Raw genomic sequence first — 27,244 nt, 5'->3', positions numbered from 1 at the left:
TTCTCTGTCAGTACAGAAAGAGTTAAATGAGCCCCGGGTGACTCATCAAAGCAACTTTTCCTCTCCCTCCAGTCCTGAGAATCTATTTTGGCATCTTGGGAGGGAAAGGGATCTAAGCAGCTGCATTAATTAGGTGTGAAATTAATTACCCTATTTTTAAGCAAAAGTAATTTATCTTTTAAGGAAAGAAAAAGCGAATGTGGAGAGGTGAGGGATGGCAGAGAGGGGGCCTGAGGCTGGCAGTGAGACCCTGTCCCAGAGGGGTGCAGGACTCAGCATCTTCCTTTGTGCTCTGGGAGATGGCTGGGGACATCCCAGAGCTTCTGGGGACATCCCAAAGGTGCTCGGTGCAGGTGCACATGGTAACCACAGCACTTTACCTGAACCCACGTCAGGGGCTAGCAGGGCTGTGCCCCCACGGTGGGTGACCAGCCAGAGGCCCAGCTGTGGGGCCTGGTGTGGGGGGCTGTGGCCATTGCTCCCACTGGGGACAGAAGGATTGTGTGGCTCCTGGGGGGCTGGGAGCAGTGGGCAGACAAGACGGAGGCTGCAGGGAGGACAGGGGGTGTTTGATGGCTCCCCAGGCAGCCAGGGGGACTCCCAGAGCTGCCCAAACCTCCCAAGAATTAACTCTGCTGGGAGAGGACAAGAGGGGACCTGCTGGAGAAGGGGTAAGGATGCTCCCAGTGCCTAGGCAGTCCTTGCACCCTGTCCTGGCCAGGTGATGATGGCAGCAGGAGGGTGCTGGGGACACCCCAGGTAGGTGAAACCCGAAGTCAGCCTGTCTGGGCTCTGGACTCTGACAAGCTCATCCAGATGTCCTTAGTCTCCCACACTCCTCCTCTTGGATATTAACTTCCCCAAAGGCAGCACAAGGGCTCTGCGGGGAGCTGCCAGCTCTGCCCTTGGCCAGGAGGCAAAGCCATAAACCTCTGCTCCAGGGCTCCCATCTGTGGGAACTGCTGGAGTCCAGCCTTGGAGGAGGCAGGAGCAGCTTCATCTGCCCTGGCCCCCAGTGGCATCCCCAGCTTTAGGATGAAGGGGAGCGAGGTAGGAGAACATCCCCCTGCAGCTGTGCTCGGCTCATCTCTGACCCACCACGGTGTAGCTGGGAGAGCAGCTGAGGAGTGGGGCAGTTCCAGGAGTGGGGGCAGAGCTCCAGGAGTGGGGACAGAGCTCCAGGAGTGGAGGCAGAGCTCCAGGAGTGGGGGCAGAGCTCCAGGAGTGGGGCAGAGCTCCAGGAGTGGGGCAGTTCCAGGAGTGGGGCAGTTCCAGGAGTGGGGCAGTTCCAGGAGTGGGGGCAGAGCTCCAGGAGTGGGGCAGCTCCAGGAGTGAGGGCAGAGCTCCAGGAGTGGGGCAGCTCCAGGAGTGGGGCAGAGCTCCAGGAGTGGGGCAGCTCCAGGAGTGGGGCAGTTCCAGGAGTGGGACAGAGCTTCAGGAGTGGGGCAGAGCTCCAGGAGTGGGGCAGAGCTCCAGGAGTGGGGGCAGAGCTCCAGGAGTGGGGCAGTTCCAGGAGTGGGGGCAGAGCTCCAGGAGTGGGGCAGCTCCAGGAGTGGGACAGAGCTCCAGGAGTGGGGCAGAGCTCCAGGAGTGGGACAGAGCTCCAGGAGTGGGACAGAGCTCCAGGAGTGGGGCAGCTCCAGGAGTGGGACAGAGCTCCAGGAGTGGGACAGAACTCCAGGAGTGGGACAGAGCTCCAGGAGTGGGGCAGCTCCAGGAGTGGGGCAGCTGGGCCAGGGGCTCCGCAAGGCAGAGCTTTTCCAGTTTAAGCCCTTCCCAAACACTGCCGTCCCGGGTCTCGCCAGTCGCCGCTCGCTGTGCCGGTGCCCTGTCCTCTCCGGGCCTCCACACCGTTAACTCTTCCTTCCTCTTCCTCCACAGGAACCCCTTTGCCAACGTCCAGCTGAAGCCAACGGTGACAAACGACCGCTCGGCTCCTCTCATCAGCTGATCCAGGAGCGCTGGCGCCCGCGTGGCACTCGCCACCTCCTCCTCCTCCTCATCCTCCTCGCTGCTGCATGTCCAGCTTCCCAGGACTCCATTTTTAGGCGGAATTTATTAATCCTGCTGCTTTGAAAGCCAAAGGCTCAAGCTAGTGCCCTAGTTCTCTCTTCTCTAGACTCCCTCGGTGGCAGGGGGTCACAGCTCTGCCATGTCACCTGTCCTCTGCCTGTGCTAAGGAGCGTGGTGGCACTTCCCCGAGTCAGAGCGGCACGTCCCAGAGCTGGGGTGGCTCCCAGGCCCAGCAGCAGCTTGCTGTGCGTGGGGAAATGGGCTCAGCTGGAGAACAGCTCTGCATGGGCTCACAGTGCTCCAGGGGGGCAGCAAGGCAGAGAGGACAGTCCCCCTGCTCTCCCTGCCCAGACAGGAGGGACCCCCAGGCCAGGCAGGACACCGGGACACCCCGGGCAAGCCATGGTGGGTGGCACAGGCAGCTCCCAGGTCCCACCAGACCCCAGCTGCCCACCCCGTGCTCCAGGCTGGGCCATGGCAGTGGGTGCCAGCACTGCAGCCCCTGCTGGGACGGGGTCAGCTCCGGTCCCACAGCTCCTGCTGCGCCAGGGCTCGGGATACTGTAGGGAATTACGGTACTGCTGTAAAATATAAGCTAGGAAAAAACCACTGGTGGAAGCGAGGGCAGTGTGTGAGTGAGCCTTGGGGTGCCCCTGCTCCCTGCAGACAGGAGCTCCCATCCGGACCTCTTGCTTGGCTGTTTGCTCTTCCTCTATTCCTAGGGCTGCATGAGAGAGAGAGATAGATAAATATATATAAATATATATATATATATATACACACTTGCTAAGCTTACTGCTGGGGGTGCCCACGAGTAAGGTGGCTCCCGCAGCCCTTCCCGCAGCTCCTGAGTGACCAGGGTCACATCCTTGCTCCAAAACCAGGGAGAAGATGGTTTCCAGGCAGGAACTGTGTCTCCCATGGATGAGGGCTTGAAACGAGAGTTTTTGCTTTTCCCGTTGTGTTTCTCCTTTTGCACTTTCTGATCGCTGGTGCAGCATGTCCTGGACCCCACAGCCTGGGCAGCGGCTGCTTGGCTGGGGACTGGGCAGGGCACAGAGTGTCCCCAGCCCAGGGGGCTCGGTCCCTGTCGGACACTGTGGCTCATCTCTCCTGTGTCCCCTCCGCTGGGTTTCCAGCTCCACTGCAGGAAAACAGCTTCTTCTGTGACACCCAGGCTCCAGCTCTGCATGTGGGTTCCCAGCTCCGTGATGTGCCTCCTCTTCCTCTCCTGTGCCTCCTCTTCCTCTCCCAGGGCTGGAGCAGATGTGTGGGGCCAGTCGGGGCAGGGGTGAGGGAAAGGGCTCTGCAGGGGGGTGGGGCAGTGGGTGGGAGAGGGCTGGTGGTCACAGCCCGGGGTGGGGACAGGCCTGGGGTCCCCTCAGCCACTGCGGTGTCCTCTTCCATCCCCGTGCCAGGAGCTGTCCCCTGGGCCCCCCAAGCTGCCACCCTGGCTCCAGCCAGCCCCCGGGGGCTTCGCTGCACCTCCTGGCTCGGTGGCACCTGTAAGACGTAACCTGAAATAATTTTTCATGAGAAAACGTAATTTATGAGCAATTCAACCTCCCCCAGCCCTCCCTCCTGCAGCGTTTTCCCTGGCCAGAGGCTCCTGCCTGGCCCTGGAGCGTGGCAGGGGCCCTCCCGAGCTGGCTCCATCCTGGGTCCTGGGCAATGATCGGGGCAGCAAACAGCTTAAGATATTTTAAAAACTTTATTATTGGCCCGATGAGATTTGACACACATGCTGGGAGATGTATGGAAATCAGCACTGATAAAAAATACAGCAATTATGACCCGTATTGAGAAAATAGACCATGTAAGAAGAGCCTTTCTATTAAAAAAGTTACCCAAGCCACAGCTCTGTCCTCATCTGCCCTCCGGGGCCGGGACCTGCGGCGCCATAGACCAAACCCAGGGTGTGCGCTGGGGGCTGGGCCAGCACCCCTGGGTGCCAGGGGCTGAGCAATCCCCCACTGTGGTGTTGGGGGGTGCAGGGAAGAGGGGATCAGGGGGTAGGAGGGTGGGCGCTGCAGGAAGGGAATCCCGGGAGCAAACCCTGGGTGCTGTACCCCTGGTCAAGGCAGGGGGTGGGCCCCTGTTACAAAGGATAGAGCAAAAAGCTTGGAGAATTGGGGTGGGGGGGTTACAGGCCAGGTGGGGGCTTAAATAAAACACTTAAATAAGCACTAATTGCTTAGTAGGGGGGAGGAACCAGCAGTGGGGGTATGGGGTGGCATGGCCACCCTGGGGCTGATGTTGAGGTCCACCAGGGTCCTGGCTGTGACCTGGAGAACAGCCCCTGGCCCCCACAACAGCTTCCTGAGCACCAAGGGCACTCCAGTTGGGATACAGCTCCAGGCTGGGCTGGCCACGGGAGGGGTGGGAGAAGGGTGGGTGACTATGGGGACACCTCTGCTGGCACTGGGACCCATGGCAGTGCCAGGCTGGGATGGGGACGGGCTCATCCCACAAGTTCTGGTGCCAGAGCTGAGTCCAGCCCAGGGTGGGACCATCCTGTGGCATGGAGCAGAGCCCCTGGCACCAGCCCCATCCCACATGGGTGCTGTCTGTGCAGTGTCCCTGCACGGGCACACCCATGTGCCCTCATTCCCCCAGGATGGGGCAGGGGGGCTCAGGGGGGACATTTCTCACCTCGGGGTTTGGTCTATAGACCCCAAAAGGAACCAGCCCTGAATTCAAGGTTTCGCTCAGCTCCGCTTACTTCTATTTCCTTCCGGAAGCTGGAATTGCACAATTATCCTAAGCCTCGAATGAATTTTAAAAAAACAAAAACAAAAAACCAAAGGAACAAACAAACAAACAAACAAACAAAACCAAAACAGAACAAAGAACCACGAGCGCGCCCCCCCTCCCCCCCCTCCCCAATAAGTCTCTTTGGCAGCAATAACTTAAAATCGCATCAATGTGGGTTCAGTCAACAGCAAGTTTTGGATTTGGGGTGGGTTTGGGGCTGGGGATTTTTAATAATTTTGTTTAAATACAAAAATAGTCAGGTTGGTGGGTCCCAGTGGGGGATACTCCCTCCACAACCAACCCTCCACGTGTTGCTCCCCGCTACAATGGGCAAGGGTCCCAGCAGTCCTCAGGGTCCCCAGCTGGGGCTGATCCCTGCAAACCAAGGGAGGGGAGCTCCAAAGCCATGGGGACCACTCTGGGTAGCCAGTGGCACCTCTGGCACAGGGAGTGACATCCAGAGTGGCAGCAGCCAGTGGCCCCTCGGTCAGGAATGTCATGGAGTGCCTCTGGGGCAGCCGTGGGGCAGCTGTGGGGCCACTGTGGGACAGCCAAGCTGCCACAAGGTGCAAGACTGAGCACAGGGCACAGGGCGGGGACAGCCTGGGGAGAAGGGGTGTGGGGACAAACCGCCTCGGGAAGCACATGTGGGCAAGAAGCCAATGGGGAACTTCACTGGGGAGGACACTCTGCAAATGTTAGCAAGGTCAGGGCACTACCCTTGAAACGCTATAATTTATATATATATATGTATATATATATATATAAGTGTCTATTTTACACGCACGCTCACAGCCACCCGCACACGCGCACGGTGTCACCGTCACCCACCGCCTGGCCCCGCGGGGGCCACGCCGGCCCCGCTCCCACTCGAAGCAGCAAACGAGTTCCTTGCGATAAAATCTGCCTAAAAAACTGCCGAGCGGGGGCTGGGAGCCCACGGGCGGCCCCCGCGCCGGCCCCGCCGGCCTGCGCCGCCCCGGTGCCAGGGCAATGCCGGCTGTGTCCCGGCGGGATCACTCCCGGTCACCGTCTTCGCTGCTGCCTGCAACGAGCAGAGAGAGCCGTGAGAGGGTCCCAGACCCCCGCGGGACACCCGGCCCTTCGCAGGGACAGCGAGTCCCACGGCTCACGGTGTGGATGGCACTGGGACACGGCCATTCCCAGGAGGGACAGCATCCCGAGAGGGACTCACCTCCTATGGAGTCCATGTCCGAGTCGGAGACGTGGGTGATGGAGAACCGGGACACCGGGGCAGGTGACACCGTGAACCGGGAGAACTGGATGGGCAGCACCTGTTTCTGTGCCGGCACCAGGGCAGGCACGGCCGCGGGGGGCTCCGCCGGCGTCCCCGGCAGCGAGGCCGCCAGGGACGGCTTCGCTGGCATCAGTGGGAAGTCGTCGTCCCACTCGAAGCCACCACCTGGCACACAAAGGGAGAGGGCTGAGCCCACTGTGAGGGTTCCACCATAACCTCTAACCCCATCACCCTATAACTGCCTCCCCATCATCCCATAACCGCCGCCCTCCCACCACCCCACAATCACCAGTGCCAGGAGCTCCTGGTCTCTTACTCTCTTCTGAGGCGTTGCCATCCGAAGAGTCATCGGAGGCTCCAAGCCGGTCCGTGGGGCTGGGGGGACTGCCACTGGCAGGGGGCTGCCCCGAAGGCGAGGGAGGCTGCCCCGAAGGCAGGGTGGGCTCTGGGAAGCTCTGCTCAGCCAGCTCCCGCGTGGGGCTTTCCTGGGGATGGGGAAACAGCAGGAAGGAACCTCTCTGGGGGTCGGCTGGAGATTGCTCCCACCACTAAAATGGCATTTAGCTGTGCCCAGTACCTGTCTCTGTCCCCCAGGGCACCCACCTGGTCGAAGAGGTAGATGGTCACATCGTCGTAGAAGGAGACGGCCTTTTTCTTGCGCTCCAGGTCCTCGCAGAAGGACTCGGACAGCAGGCTGGGCATCTTGAGGAGGCTGCGCAGGTTCCGGCCGCTCTGGCTCTCAGCCACCACGATGGGCACAGCCGCCGGCTCCTCCTCACTCTCCTCGCTCTGCTCCTGGATGTTGTAGCAGCGCAGCTCCTCATCTGACTCGTCGCTGTCTTCCGTGTCCTCCTCCTCCTCCTCTGGCTCCTCACGGCGTTCGGGGGCAGCCGGGGCCGAGGAGAGCCCCGGTGGCGATTCGCCCCCGGGGAGCAGCGTGCTGGGCCCGCCCGGCGCATCGCCTGCCCCGGCCCCCTCCAGGAGCAGCCCCTGCTCCCCAAGCCCCAGAACGGGGGTCACAGTCTGCTTGTCCCCCGCTGTGGCCCCCCCAAGTCCAGGGACACCGTCGGGCACGCAGGTCCCTCCAACAGCTGATGGCTCCCCAGGGCTCACCGGCACTGGGGTCAAGAGGAAAGTCTTGGGGGTCACAGAGCCCGGGGGACAGGTGTCTGTGTCAGAGCGCGGGGGGCTGCCCGGCACCAGCCCCGTGCCAGCGGGGCTCTGCTCGGTGCCGGGCGCCTGCTCCGGTGCGCTCCCGGCCTCCATCCCCACCCAGTCCCCCTCCAAAGCCACCTCCGCCGGCGTGGGCACCGCCACCGCGACGCCGGGTGCTGCCGGCGGGCTGCCAGGTGCCCCCGGCGGGTGCAGCGGGTCCTCTCCTCGCCCTGTGTCCTGCAAAGGGGAGCGGGGACCCTCCTCTGCCTCCGGGGTGCGGGACCCATCGCTGTCCCCCTCGTCCTTGTGGCCGCGCTCGGCCTCGGCGTCGCAGTCGGAGAAATAGGCCGAGTCGCGGTAGGGGCTCTTCTCGGCCAGGCCGGGCGGCTCGGGCCCCGCGGCGCTGGGCAGCCGCGTTTCGGGGGCCGCCGCCTCGCCCTCGGCCCCCGGCAGCCCCGGGGGCGGCTTCCCCAGCTGGCCGAAGGCCTCGGGCTCCCGGGGCTCGTGGGGCTCCTTCAGCACGAACTCGGGGGACTCGTTGTTCTCCGTGTCGTAGCCGCTGTCGAGGGCCCGGGCCTGGCCGGCAGGCGCGAAGGCGCCGGGGCTGAGCACCTCGCAGGAGCTGGCCGTGGAGGGGATGTCCAGCGACTCCAGCGAGTCCGGCGTCCCCACCTGCTTCTGCAGGGACCTGAGCGCCGGGGCCGCCTCCGCCCGCTCCGTGTATTCCCCGGAGAAGTCGGTGAAGACGCCGGAGGTCAGCTCGGCCGTGTCCTCGTCGCTGCCCTCGTCCGCGCTGGGGAAGCTGCTGCTGGAGAAGGTCTTGTCCGGCGTCCGGTCGGCGTCGCTGGCGGCACAGGCGCCGCTCTCGGCCACGGCCCCCGCGGGCGCCTCGGCGGGCTCCGCCGCGGGCTGGGCGCCGTCCGCGCCGGGCTCGCCGGGGGGGCCGGGGCTCGGGGCGGCCGTGCCAGCCATGGCGGGGGCGGCCTCCCCCGGCCCCGCGGCGGCGGGCGGCGGCGGGCTGCGGGCAGGGCTTGCCCCGGCCGAGCTCTCCTCGGGGTGGGCATCGCGCGGGGCCCCCGGCGCAGGTGGCGGGGCCGCGGCGGGGCCCCAGGGCGCGGCGGGGCTCTCCGCCAGCGTGCCGGGCTGCGCGGGGCCGCAGGGTGATGAGTCACGGCCGTGCCAGGCCTGCCGCCGCGGGGAGGGCGAGCGGCACGGGGAGGAGGAGCCGCCGGCCGTGGCGGGGGGCTGATCCTGCCGCGGGCGGAGGAAGTCGTGTCCCGGCGGGGACCCCCCGAGCTGGGGCTGGCCGCGGGGTACCGTGCCCAGCGGCTTGGCCATGAGCCCGCGGAAGGTGATCATGCGGCGGTAGCACCAGCTGTCGCCGGCCGGGGGCTCGCGGGGGCTGCCGCCGCCGATGTTGTTGTTGGAGGAGCTGTTGGAGGCCCACGGGTGGCGCTGAGGCGGGGGGCTGGCACCGGCCGGGTGGGGGGAGCTGGGGGGGCTGTCCTCGCCCAGCTCCAGCGCCACGCAGTCCGGCGGGGTCCCGCTCGGGCCCGCTGGCCCCCCGTACCCCGGCGGGCTGTAGGCGCAGTTCCCCGACGGCGAGACGCCCAGCGGGTCGGCAAAGACGCCGGGCTGGAAGGCGGCGGGGCCGGGCCAGTCCTGGCCGCCCGGCTGGGGGGGCTCCTCCTCCTCCAGCAGGTACCCCTCGGCCCCGGGGCCGGGGGACGGCTCGTAGCCCCGCGGCTCCTGCCCGGGGCAGGGGTAGGGGTAGTACTCGGCGCACTCCCAGGAGCCCTCGGCCGCGGGCGCGTGGCCCAGCAGCGGCTCCATGCTCAGGGACACGGTGGGGCTGCCCGAGTCCGAGTCGTAGGTGCCGCCGCTGCGGCCGCCCTGGGCTCTCCAGCAGGCCGGGGGCCGCAGGGCCCCCTGCTCGCCCGCCGGGCTGTAGGCGCACATGGCGTAGTCCAGCTCGGCGCTGCCCTCGCCGGGGCCCTCGATGCGGATGTAGTACTCGCTGCCCAGCGAGGGGCTGTGGGCGCCCAGGATGGGCACCACGCCGGGCGCCGGCACCCCGGGGCAGCCAGATGCCTTGCACTCGTAGCAGGATGGGGACACCCCCAGGCTGAGCCCCGCCGTCGTGGCCGGGTAGTAGAGGTCGTGGTAGCGGGCGGCGCTGCTGGGGCTCAGGGACCCCAGGGGGGCCTGGAAGTGCTCGGTCTTTGTGTGCTCCCACTTGTACTCAAAGTTGAGGCCGTGGCTGGTCTCCATGACGGTGAGGATGTCGTCCCCGTCTGAGGGGAACCCGTCGGCCGAGAACTGCTCCAGCAGCGGGAAGGATGAGAGCTCGGGGCCGTGGTGGCTGCCGCTGGCGCTGCCGTTGGGCTTCATGGAATTCCAGCGCTTCTCGAAGTCCTCCTCGGCCTCCGTGGCCCCCTTGGCGCACAGGTAGGACAGCAGCAGGTGCACCTCCTCGGCCGTGGGGCGCTGCTCGGGCTGCAGCCAGCAGAACTGCATCACCTCGTACCTGCCGTGGGGAGCGGCCAGCGTCAGCCCGGCCCCCGCCCGTGCCGCGGGGCAGGGGAGGGGGAGGCTCGGGCTCCTCACCAGCGCTCCGCCAGCGACAGCTTCAGCTGGGGCTTGGGCAGCTTCAGCTGCTGCTCCTTGATGGCGTAGGCCAGCACTTGGCGGTCAGAGTAGTGGTCGTAGGGCTGGCTGCCCAGCTCAAACAGCTCCCAGATGGTGACGCCCAGCGACCTGCGGGCATGGTGCCATGCTGGGGGTGCAGGGAGACCCCCACCCCGCCCCCGACCGTCGGCCCCAAAACCACCCCGATGCATCGCGTGGGGCTGCACCCCCCTGTGCCCCCCAGAGCCGCTCACCAGACGTTGCTGGCCTTGGTCTGGTCCACCACGAGCAGGTTGCCGTGCACCTCATCGATGAGTTCGGGTGCGATCCAGCGCAGCGGCACCCACAGCTGGTCGGCCGTCACGAAGTAGTCGTCCTGCCAAGTGTGCAGGGTCAGTACGAGAAGAGAACGTCAATCCATGGCGTCAGGGACCGGCCACGCCGCGGCACCGCCACCCCCTCCCTCCACCGCTGCCCCCCATGCCCCTTGTTCCCCCATATCTGCCCCCGGCCTGTCCTACTCTGCTCCTGGCACCTACTGTCCCTTGCTGCCTCCCCTCCTTCCCCTCTCTGCCCCTCTGCTCCCCCACCCGAGCCCCTCTGACCCCCAGTTCAGCAATCCCAGCTCTGCAGGAGTTGTGGGCAAGCTGAAGCACAACAGAGACAAATGGACGGGTGGGCAACCCCAGGCTGCCTGCAGGGTCCTGTGACTGGCAGAGGGGCACATCTGGACCAGCCCAGGCAGTGTCACCCCACTGGGTGGGTGGGTGCCGGAGTGCACCAGGTGGCCCTAAGGGTCCCTCACAGGGTGGTCCGAACCCCCTGCACCCCAGCAAACGCAGGGGTGCCCCGACACCGCTGGTGAGGAGGGATGTGTGCGTGAGGGTGGGGGTAGGGTCAGCCGGGTCCGTGCCAGGGCGGGTGTACGTGGGGGTACCACGGGATCGCAGCGCGCAGCCCCAGCCCCCTCCTCCCTCCAACCAGCCTTACTTTGTACTTGCAGTGTGAGAGCCCGTAGTCCCCAATCTTCACGGTGAGGTCGGCGGTGAGGAGGCAGTTCCGCAGGGCCAGGTCGCTGCCAAGCAAACCCGGAGCTGTCACCGGCACTGAGAGCTCGGGGGGCACCCACCGGGGACCCGGCTGGGGCAGCTGTGCGGCGGCGAGGCCGCTCCCCGCCCGGCTCCGGGCGTGCCCAAAGCGCGGCTCTCTGCACAGCAGGAATGCCCCAGCTGCGCCCTGTCCGTCCGTCCATCCGTCACACGCCGAGCCAAGCAGAAGGCGGCTGTTCCCGGGCAACGTGAGCCCTGGCATGGGGCCGGGCTCCCGGGTGGCTGCTCGGGCACTGGGCGGGTCATACAGCCGGGGCACAGGCAAGACCGCTGCTGCAGCAGGGGCCACCGAGGCTGAGCTGCCCTAATGGCCCCATGCCCCCCTCCCACAGCTCGAGCACCCTCGTGGGGACCCACCTGCAGAGCCAGGCTCGGGTGGGGACACTCCAGTGGCCCCCGATGGCAGCGCGCCCCCTCCTCAACAAAATCACTGATGCTGGAGTCTCTGTCTGCAACTCACTCAGCACCAGGATATTGTTGGGCAGGAGGAGCAGTGGTGGGGCAGGAGCACTGGTACCTTGGGAAGCCCCCATCCAGACCCCGCATCGCTCCCCAGCTGCCCCCAGAACGCAGGACAGCCTACCTGTGGATGTAGTTGTTCCTGTGCAGGTGCAGGACGCCGCAGGCCACCTCGCACGCCATCCTCTGCAGGGTCAGCAGGTCCGGGGTCATGGCCTCGGCCCCCCGGCAGCTCCGCAGGTACCCCTTCAGGTCACCCTGCGGGCAGTGCCACTGTCACCCTCCGTGCCCAGCACCCACGGGGGCACCGCGGGGAGCGGGGCACAGGGACTCACCAGCGGGCAGAACTCCATCACCAGCAGGTACGGGGTGACCTCGGCGCACTGGGCCAGGCACTGCAGCAGGTTGGTGTGCTGGAGGGCTCTGCGTGGGCACAGCAACAGCGGCGTTTGTGCACCACGGCCCTGCCCGTGCTGGGACTGGCACGGGAGGGGCAGTGGCAGACCCCTGGGGACCCTTCCTGCTGGGGGGATGGCAGCAGTCCCCCAGAAGCCATCGTCCTGCCAGCACCGGGGCTGCCACAGGGGCTGCCAGGAGCGGGTACCAGCATGTCCCAGCGCCCAGGATGTGTCACAAAGGGACATTTGTTCAGCTGTGCTGGGGCAGGAGCAGCCCCGTGCCCCCCCTGCCTGGTCCAGCTCTGCCCATGACCTCACTGCTGCCCCATGGCCAGTGGCCCTTCACAGCCCCGGTCCTGCCACGATGAAGGGATGGAACTGTGCTGCCCCAGAGCAAGGGGCAGCCACGGCTCTGCCCGGCAGCTGAAGGTGGCACCGAGTGAATCTGCCCCCATGCCACAGCATCCCCGCTCCCAGCTCTGTGGAGTGACCCCAGAGGTACCTGTAGGGCTGTGCTTCTTCCAGGAATTGCATCTGGTCCTGCACACTGGCACTTGCCTTCAGCTCCTTCACCACCACCTGGGTGCTGCTGATGCCCGAGTTCACCTCCCCCAGGAACACCTGGGGCGAGGGACAGGCTCATCCCTCCATCCACACCCCAAAACCCCTGGCACAGCCGGGGCCCCGCATCCCACCGGGCTGGGGGGTCCAGGGGCTCCTGGCCCTGGACTCACCTTGCCGAACCAGCCGTGCCCGATCTCCTTCAGGTACAGCAGGCTCTGCCGCCCCAGGTCTGCCGACTTGAGGAGCTGCACTGTAACAGAGCCCATCCAGCTGCCCGCATGTCCCCCTGTCCCTCTGCCCACACATCCCTCTGCCCATCTGCCTGTGTTCCCCACCAGTCCCAGCCAAGCCCTGCTCTCCTCACCGTGCCACCTGGTGCCAGGGCTTCTGCCACCCCAGGATGCTCCGGAGCATCCATCCCCAGGAGTCCTGCATGCCAGGCATCCTCATCTCCAGGCATCCTCCCACGATCAGGGGACGTGGGGTATCGGTGTCCCCAAGCGGGATGGCAGCAGAGCTGGCTCCCTGCCCCTTCTCCTCCGCAGGGTGTGCAGAGCTGAGCCCGGCACAGCGCTGGCATTTAGCCCCTTCCCGGCCCCCCCGGCACAGTCCAGCCCCTCGGGAGCCCGTGCCAAGGGCAGGCAGCAATGGGACCATTGTTGGTCCTTTCTCCCCCCTCCACTGTGGCCATTCTTTGGGCAGGGAGTGACACGGGGCAGGAGGGGGCACAGCCAGGCACCCCCCACATTCCTCTCCCACTCAGGGGCTTGTTTACATGGGACCAGGACTCGTGGATGTCACCGTTCAGGGTGGCTGTGTCCTGTCCCACCCTGGTGCTGCTCCCCTGGGCTGGCACACGCAAGTGCCAGGAGACCCTCACACCAGGGGACCCTGCAGTGTTTCCCAGGGACCTTGGCTGCCTGTCCCTTGCCAGGGCTCTGCTGGAACTGTCCCTCCACCGCAGGGGAGACCCAGCACCCCCACATCACCCCATGCCCAAGTGATGAGACCCCCAGCCTCAGCACACAGGGGTCCTGCCCCACCCTGGCTTACCTGAGCGCCCCGGCTGCTTGGCCATGGGCAGGGACACCTTGGTGAGGGGCAGGACGTAGACCTCGGGGCCATGCTGGGGGGCAGGCGAGCCCTGGGCTGACAGCTCTGTCACGTAGTCGTCCCCCTCGGCGTTCTCAAACTCCTGGTTCAGGGTGCAGGAGGGTGACACACCGAGCACACACAGCTGACCCCATGGGCTGTAGTGCCCCACACACCCCTCTGCCCCAACAGGCTCACGGGGGTCCAGAAATCCCCCTGCCCGCACACGGGGAAGGCACGCCCTCCCCACCAGCCAACCCCTTACCTGTCTGTGCCACCCCGGCAGCCCCCGGCTCCCAAAAGCCGCCCGGGCGAGCAGGTAGGCAACGGTGAGCATCTCGCCGTGCCAGGCTGTGCCTCATGGCGCTGCCGACACCCCCAGCGCCGCACCGTGAGCCATGCGCCGCCGCGGGCCCTGCGCGGACACCGGCCCGCCCGCTCGCCCATAAATACGAGCGCGGGGGACCAGGGGGCCACTGTCCCCCCCGGCACGGCGAGGTGCTCCGGCGGTGTGGGACGGTGCACAACACCCGGCGTGTCCCCCCAGCCTGACCCCCTCCCGCCGCGGGCGCCACAAGCCTCCACAAAAATCTCAGCAATTAGGGAAAAAGCGTTTTCTCGGCACATTCTGTGCCTGTGAGGTCAGGGTGCCTCCCACCCTCGGGGGCGTGCGGGTGGGACCGGGCCCTTAACCGTGGCGTGGCCTGGCCCCGCAGAGCACGGATGGGTCAGGATACGACCCCAAGGATCCTGAATCCCGCAGATCCACGCTCTGTGGAGCTGGGATCCAGCATCCAGCCCCCAGTGTGCTGAGTCCCGCAGCCCCAGCAGGCAGCGGGGGGCTGAACCCCTCCCTCCAAGCACTGCTGTCCTGAGCCAGGACACATCCAGCCCTGGCGCTGGGGCGGAGAACTCTGCACAGGAACCTCCAGACACCTCGGTCCCTAGCTGGGTCCCTGGCAAGAACCCCCCACCATGGCCTGGGAACACCCCCAGCCCCTCTGCTCACCTTGAAGCCAATGTCCCCCTTCTTGCAGCACAGACAGGCCAACATGAGGAAGATGAAGGTGAAGAGCCCCGAGAAGGAAACGGCCACGACAGCCAGCGAGGAGGACCAGGAGAGCTCACTAAGGGGGGTGCCGTCTGTGGGGACACGAGGAGGTCAGGGCTGGGGGCACCAGGGAGGGGTCACAGGGCATGGGGAAGGAACATGGCTGCACTGGCTGGGCACCGCATCCTCTGGGCACCAGCACACCCCAAATCCCGGCACCTGCCACCCCACTCCAGCTGTGCAGTATCCCGTGGGGTGGCAGGGCACACGGTGGCCACGGTGGCAGTGGAGGTGGCCGCATCGCAGCTGCCCATCCCCAGCAGGCCCCGCTGCCAGCTGCAGCTGCCACATTACTATTCTGCCCGGAGCCTGCCCAAACAACCGGCGCTGTTGTGGTGGGAGCAGCCGGAAGGTCGTGGCACTGCCAGCGGAGCCGGTCACTGGAGACCCCCACAGCCCCGCGGTGCCTGGCTGGGACCGGTGCCCCGTGCTCAACCATGAGCCTGGCACAGACCCCCGCCGGTGCCGTGGTTCCTCCCTGGGTCACCAAACCGGTGCCAGGGATGCTCATGGCACACACGTGTCTCCAGCACGTGGCCCACAGACCATCCTTGTCCCTGTGCCCTGGCCACACTGCCCTGCTCTGGAGCTCCAGCACAGGCTCCTCTGTGTCCTTGAGACTGGCACCTGAAGGGCACAAGAGATGGGGAAGGTTCTGCTGCTCTGTGGGTACCAGCAGCACCCGCTGCCCCCGGGCGCTGCCCGGCACCACGCAGGGTGGGCACAGGGCGCCCTGGCTCACGGCACGGCGGTGAGCAGCCCCGTGGGCCTTGGCACAGCCCAGCCGTGCCAGGGAGCACGGAGGGAGCTCCAGAGCCATCTTCTGAGGCTCGGGATGCAAAGCCGAACCTGGGAGGAGCGGGGGGCGGCGTGCCCCCCCTTCCAGCTGGTTTCCATGGTGAACACACTTTGTACCGCCAACGTCACCATTTTCCCTGGATAGTGGGACAGCAAAAGAGAAAATGACTCACTGAAAAGAGCCTTTGAATGGCAACGGGGAGCAGAGCACGGGGACAGGAGCCGTCCGAGGGGACCGTCAGCTGAGCTGCCCCTCAGCTCGGGAACTGGAGGTTCCCAAAGAAGACAACAGGCCAGTGAGATCCAGCTGGTCCTGCCTCAGTTTCCCCACCTGCACAACCAGAGACCTGGGAGCCATGACCAGCCCTGACTGGGCAGGGGCACCACCGCTGCCATGACCCACTGGCACCTTCTCTCCCTGTACCCAGAGCAACAGTGATGGGAAGTGTGGCATCATCTCAGATGCCAAATAACCCCAAAACCAGGTCAGATACACCAGCAGCAGCAGCTGCTGGAGTGCAGGGAGCACCAGGACATGGGAGGCACCAGAACACAAGGGACACTGGGGCACAGGGCTGGCTGAGTGCAGCCTGAAGTACCTGAAGGCACTTCTGAAGTACTCCAGGACCCTCAAGAGAAACCAGGGCCCCCAGCACATCCTGCCCTGCACTCCCAGGCTCTGCCTCCCACTCTGCCAGCAGGAGTGAGGTTCCCCTAGCACCGAAGCCTTGCCCTCCCCTGGCCTTCCTCTCCACAGCGTCAGGCTGAGAACGGGCGCTCCGTGCATCCCCCAGAACCGCGGGGTCGCTCGGATCTCCTCCACCCAGCGGCCCCGGAGCCAGGGACCGCCCATCCTCACCCGGCCGGCCCCGCGGCGGGGGCTGCTGGGGGCTGTGGCCGTGGGGCTGGTGGCCGCAGGCAGGTCACAGCTCCAGGGACACCTGCCCCTGCCTCGCACCCAGCCCTGGCAAACGGGAGCAGACGGGACACGGGGGAAGAGGGGATTTGCCGGATGGTTCAGCGGGGTGTAATGGGGTGCAGTGGGATGTATTTGGGTGCAGTGGGGTGCAGCGGGGTGCAGTGGGATGTATTTGGGTGCAGTGGGGTGCAGCAGGGTGCAATGGGGTGCAGTGGGATGTATTTGGGTGCAGAGGGATGTATTTGGGTGCAGTGGGGTGCAGCAGGGTGCAGTGGGGTGCAATGGGATGTATTTGGGTGCAGTGGGGTGCAGTGGGGTGCAGCAGGGTGCAATGGGATGTATTTGGGTGCAGTGGGGTGCAGCAGGGTGCAATGGGGTGCAGTGGGATGTATTTGGGTGCAGAGGGATGTATTGGGTGCAGTGGGGTGCAGCAGGGTGCAATGGGGTGCAGTGGGATGTATTTGGGTGCAGTGGGGTGCAGTGGGGTGCACCAGTCGCCCTCCCACCCCGCGGAAGCCGCCGGGTAGGCGCAGCCCCGCCGCGCTGTCCCCGCCTGTTGCGTCGCCCACCCCGCGCAGGTCGCGGCCCCAGCCCGGCCACTGGCCGGCGTGTCCCGGTGTGTCCCGGTGCGGTGCCGGTGCCGGTCCCGGTGCGGTGCCGGTGCCCGTGCCGCTCCGCCCGGAGCGTGGCCGTCCCTCCCGCCGCCGGTGCTGACTCACGTCCCCGGGGCCGCCGGGCCGGCCGTGGCCCCGCTGCCTCCGCCGCCGGCGGGGCGATGCCGCGGCCGCCCGGCGATCCCGGCGGAGCCCGCCCGGCCGGCGGCGGCTGACGTGTGCGGAAGGGCCGAGCCGGGGCTCCCGCAGAGCCGGCGGCAGCTCGGGGCTCCCGGCCCGGGGCACGGCACGCCCCGAGCCCCGCTCCCACCGGGCCCCGAGCTGCAGGACCTACCGCAAGACAGCCTGTGCCTCAGTTTCCCCACTGGTGATTCCCAGCTGCCCTGGGAGGGCTCGCAGGGTCATTCGGGAGGGGATGGATGCTCTGGCGCCTTGGGAGCATGGTCCATACATCCCCCCTTCCCTCTCGCCGCCCACCGCGGGTTCCAGCCTGGAAACATGCCAGATCCTGCTGGGAAAGGTTGGATTTGGGCAGGGAAAAAGGCAAGATACGGGTAGGAAGCAATGCAAGACTGGGGCAGGAAATGGGGCAGGATTGGGGCAGGATTTGGGCACGATTTGGACGGGGAGCAGGGCAGGACTGGGGCGGGATTGGGACGGGATTTGGGCAGGATCCAGCGCTCATATCCCTCAGCCCCTCTGGCCACGGGCTGCTCGCTCCCAGCCCCATCCACTCTCCCTGGCATCACGTTAATCCCTGTGCCCACGGGCAGCTTCCAGGGAAGCAGTTTCACAGCCCGCAGGACACGCTCTGCTCACCCCCACACAAACCCCCGCTGCCGTCTGGGGTGCGAGCACGGGCCGGGCCTGGGGACTGTGCAGCTCCGGGGGAAACTGAGGCACCAGCAGGAACCGGATGGCCGCCCCGAGCTGGGCCACGGGAGCAGCCAAGGAGCGGGGTCGGGGCTGGCAGCAGCCACGGTGCCAGCCAGGAGCCTGGCACGGAGCTGGCACCCACAGCATCCTCCCCTCAGGATCCTGGCATCCCTGGCAGTGGTAGGCAGAGCCTGCTCCAGCACCCAGGCATCCCCTCAGCAAAAGCAGGAGCAGGGAGCAGCACCCTTGATCCCCATTGCTGGAGCCCTTTTCCCACCAGGAAGAGCCAGAGCCACTGGAGCAGCTCGCTGGTGATTAACAGATCAGTGAATTGTGAATTCCAGGCACGCCTGGCTAATCCCTTCTCCTTCTGTATCTTTTAACGTGGCGTATTTCACCAAAAGGATTGATTCTGCCCTTTAATTCTGGTTTTGCCATCTCGGGCTGAAACGGCAGCAAAAAAAATAAATAGGTGGAAAATAACAGAAAATCATCCATCATTTTCTGAAGCAATGAAATAAAAACAAGGACTGTGCTAGGGACAGGCCGGGCTCTGGCGTTGCTGCGCACACACCACGCGTGTCAGCCTGATTAGGGACAAAAAATCAAGTTCCTCCATCAAAGCCCGCCCTGATGCAGAGCCAAGAGCCAACAATTCCCTCTGTTTCCACAGAAAATAATAGTAATGTTATTATGATAATATAATTATTATAATGTAATCCTAATAATACTCTATATTATAATAATATATAGTAATAATATATTATTATTATTATTATTATATATAGGATATTAGAATTGTGTATGGAATTATATATGGAATGATACATGGAATTACATACACTGTATTTTTTTATATAATTACATAGTCTATCCAGATTATAAAATTATCAGGATTCTAACAATATATTGCAATAATTTTTAAAAAAATACTATAAAGGGCATTCAAAGCAAGCTCAGATTGATCATTTAAACTGAACTCTCGTGCGAGGTGTTCCAAGTGAGCGCTGAGTGGGGGCTGTGAAGCCAATCCCACAGTGCCCAGGCAAACCCGCTGTCCTGAGGGGCTGGGAGGGCTCCGGGGGGCATCCAGCAGGGATCCCTCCTGGAGCCCGGGAGCGCCGTGCCAGGGCCGTGCCCAGTGCCAGGGCAGCGCTGGGGCCGTGCCGGGGCCGTGCCCAGTGCCGGGCAGTGCCGGGGCCGTGCCCAGTGCCGGGGCAGTGCCGGGGCCGTGCTGGGGCAGTGCCAGGGCAGCACCACGCCGGCAGCTGTGCCACACCGGGGGCAGTGCCGGGCACATGGCACCATGGCACTATGGCACCATGGCACATGGCACCATGGCACTATGGCACCATGGCACATGGCACTATGGCACCGGCCTCGCCGAGGCTCCGGCAGAGCCCAGCGGCGTTTACATAACAGCGGGAGTGGCAGCGCGGCCTATTTATATCCAAAATGCTCCGCGCCGTTACGAAACGACAGCTCTGGCTCCAGAGCACGGCGAGGCCATGGGGCGAGCAGCTGGGGGTGCCCCGTGGCACAGGGCTCGGGGTCTGGCTCTGCCCCAGCCCTCGAGCGGGGCTCGGCAGCGAGGATGCTCAGGACATGGAGCTGTGGCGTGCCTGGCACCTCCCTGCCCCATGCCCACCCTCGGGTCAGCCCTTGGTGCCCAAGTCACCTGCAGGCACGGGAACACAGAGACCAGGGCGACTGGAAAATCCCTCCTTTGCCACAGGGATGGCTGAGGGTGGGCACAGGGCACGGGTGAGCAGCACACAGCCACGGAGGTATTTTGCAAAGGTGAAGAGCCGTGGTGGCTGACATGGTGGCCTGGCAGAGGACACCCTGGCACAGCTGGGACGGGAGCCTGGCAGCTGGTGGATGCCCTGCCCAGCCAGGGCAGAGCTGTTCCACTTACTGCGTTTGCCCACACTGGAATTTTCCTTCACTCCAGTAATTAAAACAAACGGCATTAACCCCGCTGCTGGCACCAGGCTGCAGGGAGGACATGGGCACGGCTGGCAGAGGGGCAGGAGAGCGAATCGGGATCCCCCCAACAGTCTGGGCCGTGGGACAGCAGCTCTGCAGGAAATCCTGGGAAATTCCCATTCCTCCAGTGCTCAGCCCTCCCAAACCCACGATCCCCACATACTCACCGTCCCTTGGCCAGTCCTGGGCTCCACCACGAGCCCAGTGCCAGCTCTGGAGCATGCCAGGATGCTCCGTGTCCCCTCAGTGTCCCCGGTCATCAGGGCTGGGCCGGCTCTCAGAGCTTGGCCGATGGCAACGACGGCAGTGGCGGCGCTGAGACGGCTGCACCGTGCTCCGATGGCACTTCCCGGGCTGTCAGGGGGATTAATGCCCCCAGGAGATTGATTTTCATGCCCGTGGGCCTGCTGAGTCAGCACAAGCAGCTCCTCCCTGGGAGCTGTCCCTGTCACCCTCCGGCCCTGCTGGGCCCCGTGGGGACCCTCTGTCTCAGCCCACCCCGGGAGCAAATTCCCACTGGGGGTGTGAGGGGTCTCCTGCTGGGGCAGGAGAGTCTGGAGCCAAGCCCAGCCCTGGAGTGGCAGCAGTGCATGGCCAGGACCATAATCCCTGCATCCCACCACCCCTGCATGCCACCATGCCACCACCCCTGCATGCCACCATGCCACCATGCCAGGCATGGGCCCCAGCACCTCTTCACTTGCCGGATCAGTGCAGCAGCACAGGGTGGGAACAGGCTCAGCCATGGCACCAGAGCAGCCCAACTGCCCCTCTGACCCAAATCCTGGGATTTTCCAGCCCAGCAGTGGGATGGTGAGGAGGTGACGTCACACCAAGGCAAAACCCGGGATGCTGCCTGGCTACAGACACTCAGCACAAAACACAGATCCCTGCTGGGTGTGGACCCCCTGGCTGAACCCCCCCGGCACCACGCTGGCAGTGCCATCGCTGCCTGACGTCACCAGGGTGCCAAGGCTCGGCTCGAGGCGCACGGCAAGGGGGGCACGGGAGCCCTGCTCCGGCTGGGAGGACGCGGTGCCAGGGAGGGCAGAGCCACGGGCTGCCCTGGCACAGGGTGTCCCAGCAGGGTCGGGAGTGCCGGGCAGGGAGCCCGTGAGCCACAGCCCCGCTGCCCCCGGCAGCGCGGGGCCCTTTCAACCCCGCCATATTAATTTCTGCTAATTGGCTTTGACAGGAATCGGTGTCAACATTCCAGAACACACCCGCCCGTGTGCGTGGGGCAGGAGGGAGGGAGAGGAGGAGGGGGAAGCAAAGTGGCACCCTCAGGGAAGAGGATCCTGGCTCTGTCCCCTCACTGAGCCAGGTGGGGCCTGGCTGCCCTGTTGTGCTGTGCCAATGTCATTCCCTGTGCCAGGACAGGGGGTTTGCCACATGCCACCCCACACTGCCTGCCCCCGGCATCCCTGTGGGCACTGGGAGTCACCTCCTGCCAGTGTGCCCAGCTCCTGGTGCCCTCCAGTCCAGAGTGCCATCCTCCAGTGGGAAACACGTGGCAAGACAGGACACCAGGCATGGTGCTGCCACCACTGTCACCTCCCAGCTGAGGAGCTCCCGCTGCCCTGCCCCAAATCCCCTAGGTGTGTTCAGTCCCAACAGCACCTTCCCCCCTGTATGGCCTGGTAAGTGCCAGAGTGTGCCTGGCCCTGGTTTGGGTTGCCAGGGTCCTTCTGCCTGCTATGGCCCCTTTGCCACCACGGTGCCCCGAGTCCTTTCCATCCTTGTGCCAGGAGCAGGCGGAGGCACTGGACACAGAGCACCAACACTCGCCACGCTGTTGTCACTGAGTGTCACTGGGGCACTGGATGGCAGCAGGTACCAGGTGGACCCAAAAACACAGGGCTGGGGGGATGCCCTGCCCTGCCCTTGGCTTCCCAGAGCGGGGAGTGGGCACCCATTTCCCCCTGGAAGCCCAGGAGATGTGGGGTGCATGTTGGGGCACACAGCACTGGGTCATGCCCCGTTAGTGGCTCCAGTGCTCTGTGCTGGAGCATCTCCAGGCCTGGCCTGGGAATGGGTGAAGAGAGAAGGGAACCACGAGGCTGCGGGGCTGGGACCCTCCCCCAGAGCCCCCAGAGCCCCCAGCACCTGCAAGGGAATGAATCCCTGGCACCTGCAAGGGAATGAATCCCTGGCACAGCCTGACACAGACGTTGGGACAAGCCCAAACCAGCAGGTGAGGCGGGAACACGGGCAGCTGCACTGGCACATCCCTGTGCCACCTCCACCCCAGGTGACACTGCTGTCACTGTTCCATGCCACCAGGCCACCTACGGCCCAACTTCCAACCGTGCATTTCCAGGGGATGCAGAACCAGGAGGAGAGGCTCCCCTCAGCAGCACCAGAGCCCCTGGGCCTCTCCTGTCCTGTCCCAGCTGAGGTGCCAACATGCCCTGCAAACTGCTTTCCCCAGCTCCTCACTGGCACAAGCCACCCCAGGGAGCCAGGCTGGCACAGGCAGCCACGCTGCCACACAGGCAGGAGCTGCTGCCACATGGACCAAATCCACAAAGCCATGAAATCCAGAATGTGGTTTGTTCCCCCCTTTAATTCCTCTCCCGGTGCTGGTGGGTGGCAGCTGCACAGCAGCGCCGAGCCCTGGGCCTGGCAGCACAAGCAGGGATGGAAACAGAAATGAAGGGTTTTGAAACCAAACCTGCCTTGAGAAGCCTCAGGCCGGCAGCATTCGCGTGGAGCGGGGCCACACCAAAAGCCAAAGCAAAATCTCCTCAAGGGCTGAGCCGGGCAAACGGCTCCGTCCCGGCACTGCCGCATTTTGGGTGTAAATAATGAGATTTCAGAAGCAAATAACGAGCGGCTGGGGACAAAGTCCCCGTTCGGCGAGTCCTGGTGCGGCTCATTTCCAAATCCCCCCACGGATTCCGACCGTGCGCAGCCGGGGGAGCGGGAGCGGCGGAGGAAGGAGGGACCGGGAAGGTGGCGGAGAAGGATGCGGGAGCCCGGCACCGACAGCCGGAGCCTCCGGCACCACCGCGCCCGGCACGGGCAGCGTTCCGCCGCCTTCGCGGTGCCGGAGGAGGCGCCGGGAGCGGCGGGAGCCGCGGCACCGCCGCTCGGCTGCCGGAGCCGACACGCGTTATCCCGGGCTGGTAAACAAAGGGCCGGAGCCGAGCGCCCGCCGGGCCCGCCGGACGCTCCCACGAGGGGTCCCGGTGCCCGCGCGGTGCCCGCCCCGCACCGGGAGGGACACGAGGGGCGGCGGTGAGGGGCGGCTGCGGCGGCCGCAGCCCCAAACGCGCACCGCAGTCGCCAGCCCCGCGCTGCTCCGCGGCTGCAGCATCTTCCTGCAGCTGCGCCGCGGCCGGAACACGGCGCTTACATAACGGCTGCGCCCCAAAACGCCGCCGCCGTGCCCCGGCACCGAGCCCCGCCGGCTCCCCCAGCCCGAGCGGGGACCCTCAGCCCCCGGCTCCGCGGCCGGCCCGTGTCTCAGGCGGCGGGGGCTCAGCCCCGGCTCCGTCTTCCTCCCTCTCACCATCACCATCCTCCCTGTTGTTATTATTCCGTTCCAATCCCGGAGATGCCTTCAGAGGCAGCGCAGCCCCGGGATTCCTCCGCGCTCCATCCCGCCGAACAAAATGCCGCCCGGCTGCGGCAGCGAGCACACCGCACCGCCACACCGGGGTGTCCCGCCGCCACACCGGGGTGTCCCAGCACCACACCGGGATGTCCCCCCGCCATACCAGGGTGTCCCGCCGCCACACCGGGGTGTCCCGCCGCCACACCGGGGTGTCCCCCCGTCACACCGGGGTGTCCCGCCGCCACACCGGGGTGTCCCAGCACCACACCGGGATGTCCCCCCGCCATACCGGGATGTCCCACGGCCACACCGGGATGTCCCACCGCCACACCGGGATGTCCCACGGCCACACCGGGGTGTCCCCCCGCCACACCGGGGTGTCCCGTCGCCACACCGGGGTGTCCCAGCACCACGCAGGGTGCCACACCGCCACAGCGGGTCGGGTCCCGCTGTCAGAGCCGGCAGCCCGTACAGTGACATTCCCGGTGACGAGGGTGAGGGGATGCTCTGCTCGCGGTGCAGCGCGATGCGGGGATGCTCGTTCCCGGTGCACCGGGAGGGCAGCGCGGCAGCCGGTGCGGGGCTGAGCGGGGCGCACGGCGGAGCAGCGGGGGAGGCTCGGAGCGCGGGAGGGGGTGCGGGTCTGTCAGCCCCGGGGCTGCGGCACTTACCGGGGTCGAAGTGGGAGCTGAAGGCGAGGCTGGGGCTGAGGAAGGCGGCCGCCATGGCAGCGGCGGCGGCGGGGAAGCGGCCCATGGCGCGGCGGCGGCGGGAGCCCCACGGCCGCCGGCTGCCGCTGGCCCCGCGCTGGGCACGGCGGCGGCGGCGGCGGCGGCGGCGGCTCCTCCTCCATGGCGGCCCCGCGGCCCCGCGCCCCGTGCCCCGGGGAGGGGCCGCGCCGCCGCCGAGCAGCGGGACCGGGCGGGCGGGGGCGGCAGGTGGCGGAGCCGCAGCCCCGGGACCGCACCGGGATCCGCGTGCTCCCCCCCGGGATGTGCCGCCGCCGCCCCCGCGCGGTCCCGCCGGGATGGATGGGGGCCGTGGGGGACCCCCGGACGAGGACGGGACCCCCGAGGGGCAGCTGCCACCCTTGGGCGGGACCGGGACCCCCGGAGCAGGGCCGGGGCCACGCAGGGGCTGCCACCCCCCAGAGCGGGGACGGGATCCCCCGGGAGCGGGGCTGGCATCCCCCAGGTACGGAACCGCCCCGGCGCTGGCCCGTCCCGGGCACCGCCGGCTTCCCGCGACCAGGGATGGGAAATAGGGACGGGATGGGCAGCTCTGCCCCCAGCCAGCCCCTCTGCCCCCTGCCAGCCCCCTTCACACATACACCCCAGCTCTGCCCCTGTGGCCCAGCACAGCCTCACCCTCTCACCCTGCAGCCCCCCAGTCCCGTCCCGAGGGGGAGCGGAGCCCCCCAGCAGCCCCAGCCGGGGTTCCCCTTGGGCTGGGGGCTGCCCCATGTGGGGCCATGGCTCGGCCTCGTCTGCTCGACGCTACAGCCCCGGCACATGGGAGAGTGTCCTCCAAACACGGGATGCTCCAAAACCTAACAGTCCCAATTGCTTGGCAGGGAACGTCCCACAGCTTCACCCACACCCCCTGGCACCTCCCGGGCAGACCCTGGCAAAGCTCTGGGTGCCACTGGTCACCGAGCCCACCTGGGAACCATGTTGGACCTTCCTTCAGGGTCATGGCGGGACAGTCCTGTCCCATCCCATTCCTGGGAACCCCCTTGTCCCGGCCCTTGCTGGGCTCAGCTCTGAGCACGGGGCTCACACATCCCCACCGCCAGTTTGAATATTTAAAGCCAAATTTTGCGTACACGATTAATTTTTTACAAGCCTTCAAGCCTGCACAGAACAGCACCACGCTGCACATGTCACGTTGCCACAAATAGATACAGGCCTGGAAAAATTACCGGCTGCTGGGAGAATAAACACGTTGGAGCCAGTTTCTCCCTTCTCCCTTGCCTCTGCATTTCTCTGCTCTGGAGCAGCTCTGTCCCACAGGACCCCCCAATCCTTCTGCCAGGGGTAACAGGTGATTGCTGATGCCCCATCATTAATTTTGGAGACTGCTGGCTGGGGTGCAGCTCATGGGCACCCCATTGCTCCCATTGTTTCCCCCAACACTGGGTCCCTGGTCCTTTCTGGATGTGCAAATTGCCTTGACCCCACATGTGGGACACCCTGAGCTCCTCCGTGAGCCTTCCTGGGCCTCAGAGCAGCTGAACAAAGGTGGCACTGACCTGGTACAGTCACATTCACCTGGTGCAGAAGCATTTGGAGTCTCTCGGAACTTTGGTGCCATTGGTGCCCTCTGGACCAGCCATAGTCCTGTGGGAGTGGGTGGCCACTTGCCATTGGGGTGGTTTTCAGGGCCAGCCTCACTCCCTGGCACTGGCTGAGTCACGGCCAGGTGGGATGGGGTGGGCGGCTGTGCCGAGCCCACACCGGGCACCCACCCACCCACACCGGGCACCCACCGGGCCCAGCCGCCCCCAGCATCCCGAGCACACTCAGCTGGTCCCAGAGTGGGTGGGACAAGGACGAGCTGAGGCCTTCCTGGCACTGGGAAGAGGCAGAGGGGCTTTGGTGAGTGGGAGGGGAAAAAATCACCCGATGTTGTGTTGGGGGTGGCAGCCCCAGTACCCAGTGTCCCTTCCCTCCTGTGTCTGGGAGAGGGTGGAACAGGGAGAAAAACGAGGATTGGGATGGGATGGGATGGGATGGGATGGGATGGGATGGGATGGGATGGGATGGGATGGGATGGGATGGGATGGGATGGGATGGAACTGAGAATGAGATAGGAAAGAAGACAAGGACAGTGATGGACTGGGGATGACATTGGGATAGGGATGGGTTAGGGGCATGAGAAAGGAGTGTGTGCCTGCCCAGCCCTGCTGTGCCAACCTTGGGAAGACCCGGAATCCCCAGCTCAGCTGGGACACCAAGCACAGCAGTCCCATGTCCCAGCACCCTCCGTGCCCAGGCGACACCCCCAGCAGCCCCACTGGGCACATCCGGGAGGAGGGCTGAGCTCTGTCATGGTCACCCAAACCCACCACCTGCCCTGTGCCTCCTGCCGCTTGTCCCGCTTCCCACAGATTTCCAACGTGGCTGTAAAAGGGAAAAACCCAAAGGCGAATAGAGACCCAAAGCCCCAGGGAGCAGCCCTGAGCTCGGGGCTGTGGCAGCGCTGGTCCAAGCCCGGCAGAGGAGCAGGGTGGCACCGGTCCCCTGACATCCCCTCCCGATCGGGGCGGCGCCGCTGCCGCCGCCCCAATTAGCAGGGGAGATTACAGACCTTTCCCAAGGGGAGATTACCCTGCTCGGATCCTGCCACTTGGTCCGGCTTCTCGGCTGATTTGTCTGGGGCTGCAGCTAATCCCCTCCCGGGCAGACACCAGATTGAGCCGCGATTCCCTCGCGGCGCCTGCCAAAAGCCCCCTGTGCTCCTGACCTCCTTCCCGGCCCCGCGGCGGCAGCGGCTCCGCTCGCCCGCCTAATCCCGGGGCAGCCGGGGGAACGGGGCTCCTGCCCCGGGGATCTCGGGCACAGCCCGCAGCGCCGCCGTGCCGCGGCTCGGCGGGGACAGGGACGGGACAGGGGCAGGGACAGGGACAGGGACTGGGACTGGGGCTGGGGCAGGGGCAGGGGCTGGGGCAGGGCAGGGGCTGGGGCTGGGTCAGGGGCTGGGGCAGGGCAGGGGCTGGGACAGGGGCTGGGGCTGGGGCAGGGGCAGGGGCAGGGCAGGGACAAGGGCAGGGGCTGGGACAGGGACTGGACAGGGACTGGGGCTGGGGCAGGGACTCGCTCGTGCCACGCGGCCGCCGGTCCCGCGGGACCCCCGGGCTGCGGGCGGGGGGCGCCGGCGCGGGCAGCCAGCCGGTGAAAATCCGCATCCCCGTTATGCAACGGCGCTGATTTATTCATGCCTGAACCG

The 27,244-nt window shown here is 65.8% G+C and overlaps 2 protein-coding genes across 4 annotated transcripts in view; one reads left to right on the top strand and one right to left on the bottom strand.

The window, feature by feature from the left end:
- BAIAP2 (BAR/IMD domain containing adaptor protein 2) overlaps positions 1 to 3,868 on the top strand; it is a 38,836-nt gene extending 34,968 nt beyond the window's left edge. For all 3 annotated transcript variants that reach the window (XM_021534104.2, XM_021534103.2, XM_021534101.2), the window contains one exon: positions 1,882 to 3,868. In XM_021534104.2, the coding sequence (XP_021389779.1) occupies positions 1,882 to 1,951 (70 nt within the window). In that variant the 3' untranslated portion in view covers positions 1,952 to 3,868. The remainder of the gene's footprint in view (positions 1 to 1,881) is intronic.
- AATK (apoptosis associated tyrosine kinase) lies at positions 3,710 to 24,091 on the bottom strand. Its single transcript, XM_021534193.2, has 14 exons — positions 23,968 to 24,091; positions 14,440 to 14,573; positions 13,392 to 13,533; positions 12,509 to 12,588; positions 12,277 to 12,395; positions 11,712 to 11,799; positions 11,501 to 11,634; positions 10,799 to 10,883; positions 10,063 to 10,184; positions 9,788 to 9,937; positions 6,629 to 9,707; positions 6,342 to 6,510; positions 5,963 to 6,190; positions 3,710 to 5,812 (listed from the first exon to the last, which is right to left on the bottom strand). The coding sequence occupies exons 1-14, from the start codon at positions 24,050 to 24,052 to the stop codon at positions 5,784 to 5,786; spliced, it is 4,644 nt and encodes a 1,547-aa protein (XP_021389868.2). The 5' UTR covers positions 24,053 to 24,091; the 3' UTR covers positions 3,710 to 5,783.
- Between the last annotated feature and the right edge of the window lie 3,153 nt (positions 24,092 to 27,244).

The sequence above is a fragment of the Lonchura striata genome, chromosome 19, assembly GCF_046129695.1.
Source record: "Lonchura striata isolate bLonStr1 chromosome 19, bLonStr1.mat, whole genome shotgun sequence".
NCBI classification, from domain to species: domain Eukaryota; kingdom Metazoa; phylum Chordata; class Aves; order Passeriformes; family Estrildidae; genus Lonchura; species Lonchura striata.
This window is presented reverse-complemented; position numbering and strand designations above follow the sequence as displayed.

Excerpts from the sequence above, each read along its gene's own strand:
- AATK (XM_021534193.2), bottom strand. The coding sequence starts at position 24,052 with ATGGGCCGCTTCCCCGCCGCCGCCGCTGCCATGGCGGCCGCCTTCCTC. Across the intron at positions 9,708-9,787 it reads CTGTCGCTGGCGGAGCGCTG|GTACGAGGTGATGCAGTTCT; the intron begins GTGAGGAGCCCG and ends TCCCCACGGCAG. Across the intron at positions 6,511-6,628 it reads CCATCTACCTCTTCGACCAG|GAAAGCCCCACGCGGGAGCT; the intron begins GTGGGTGCCCTG and ends CCCCATCCCCAG.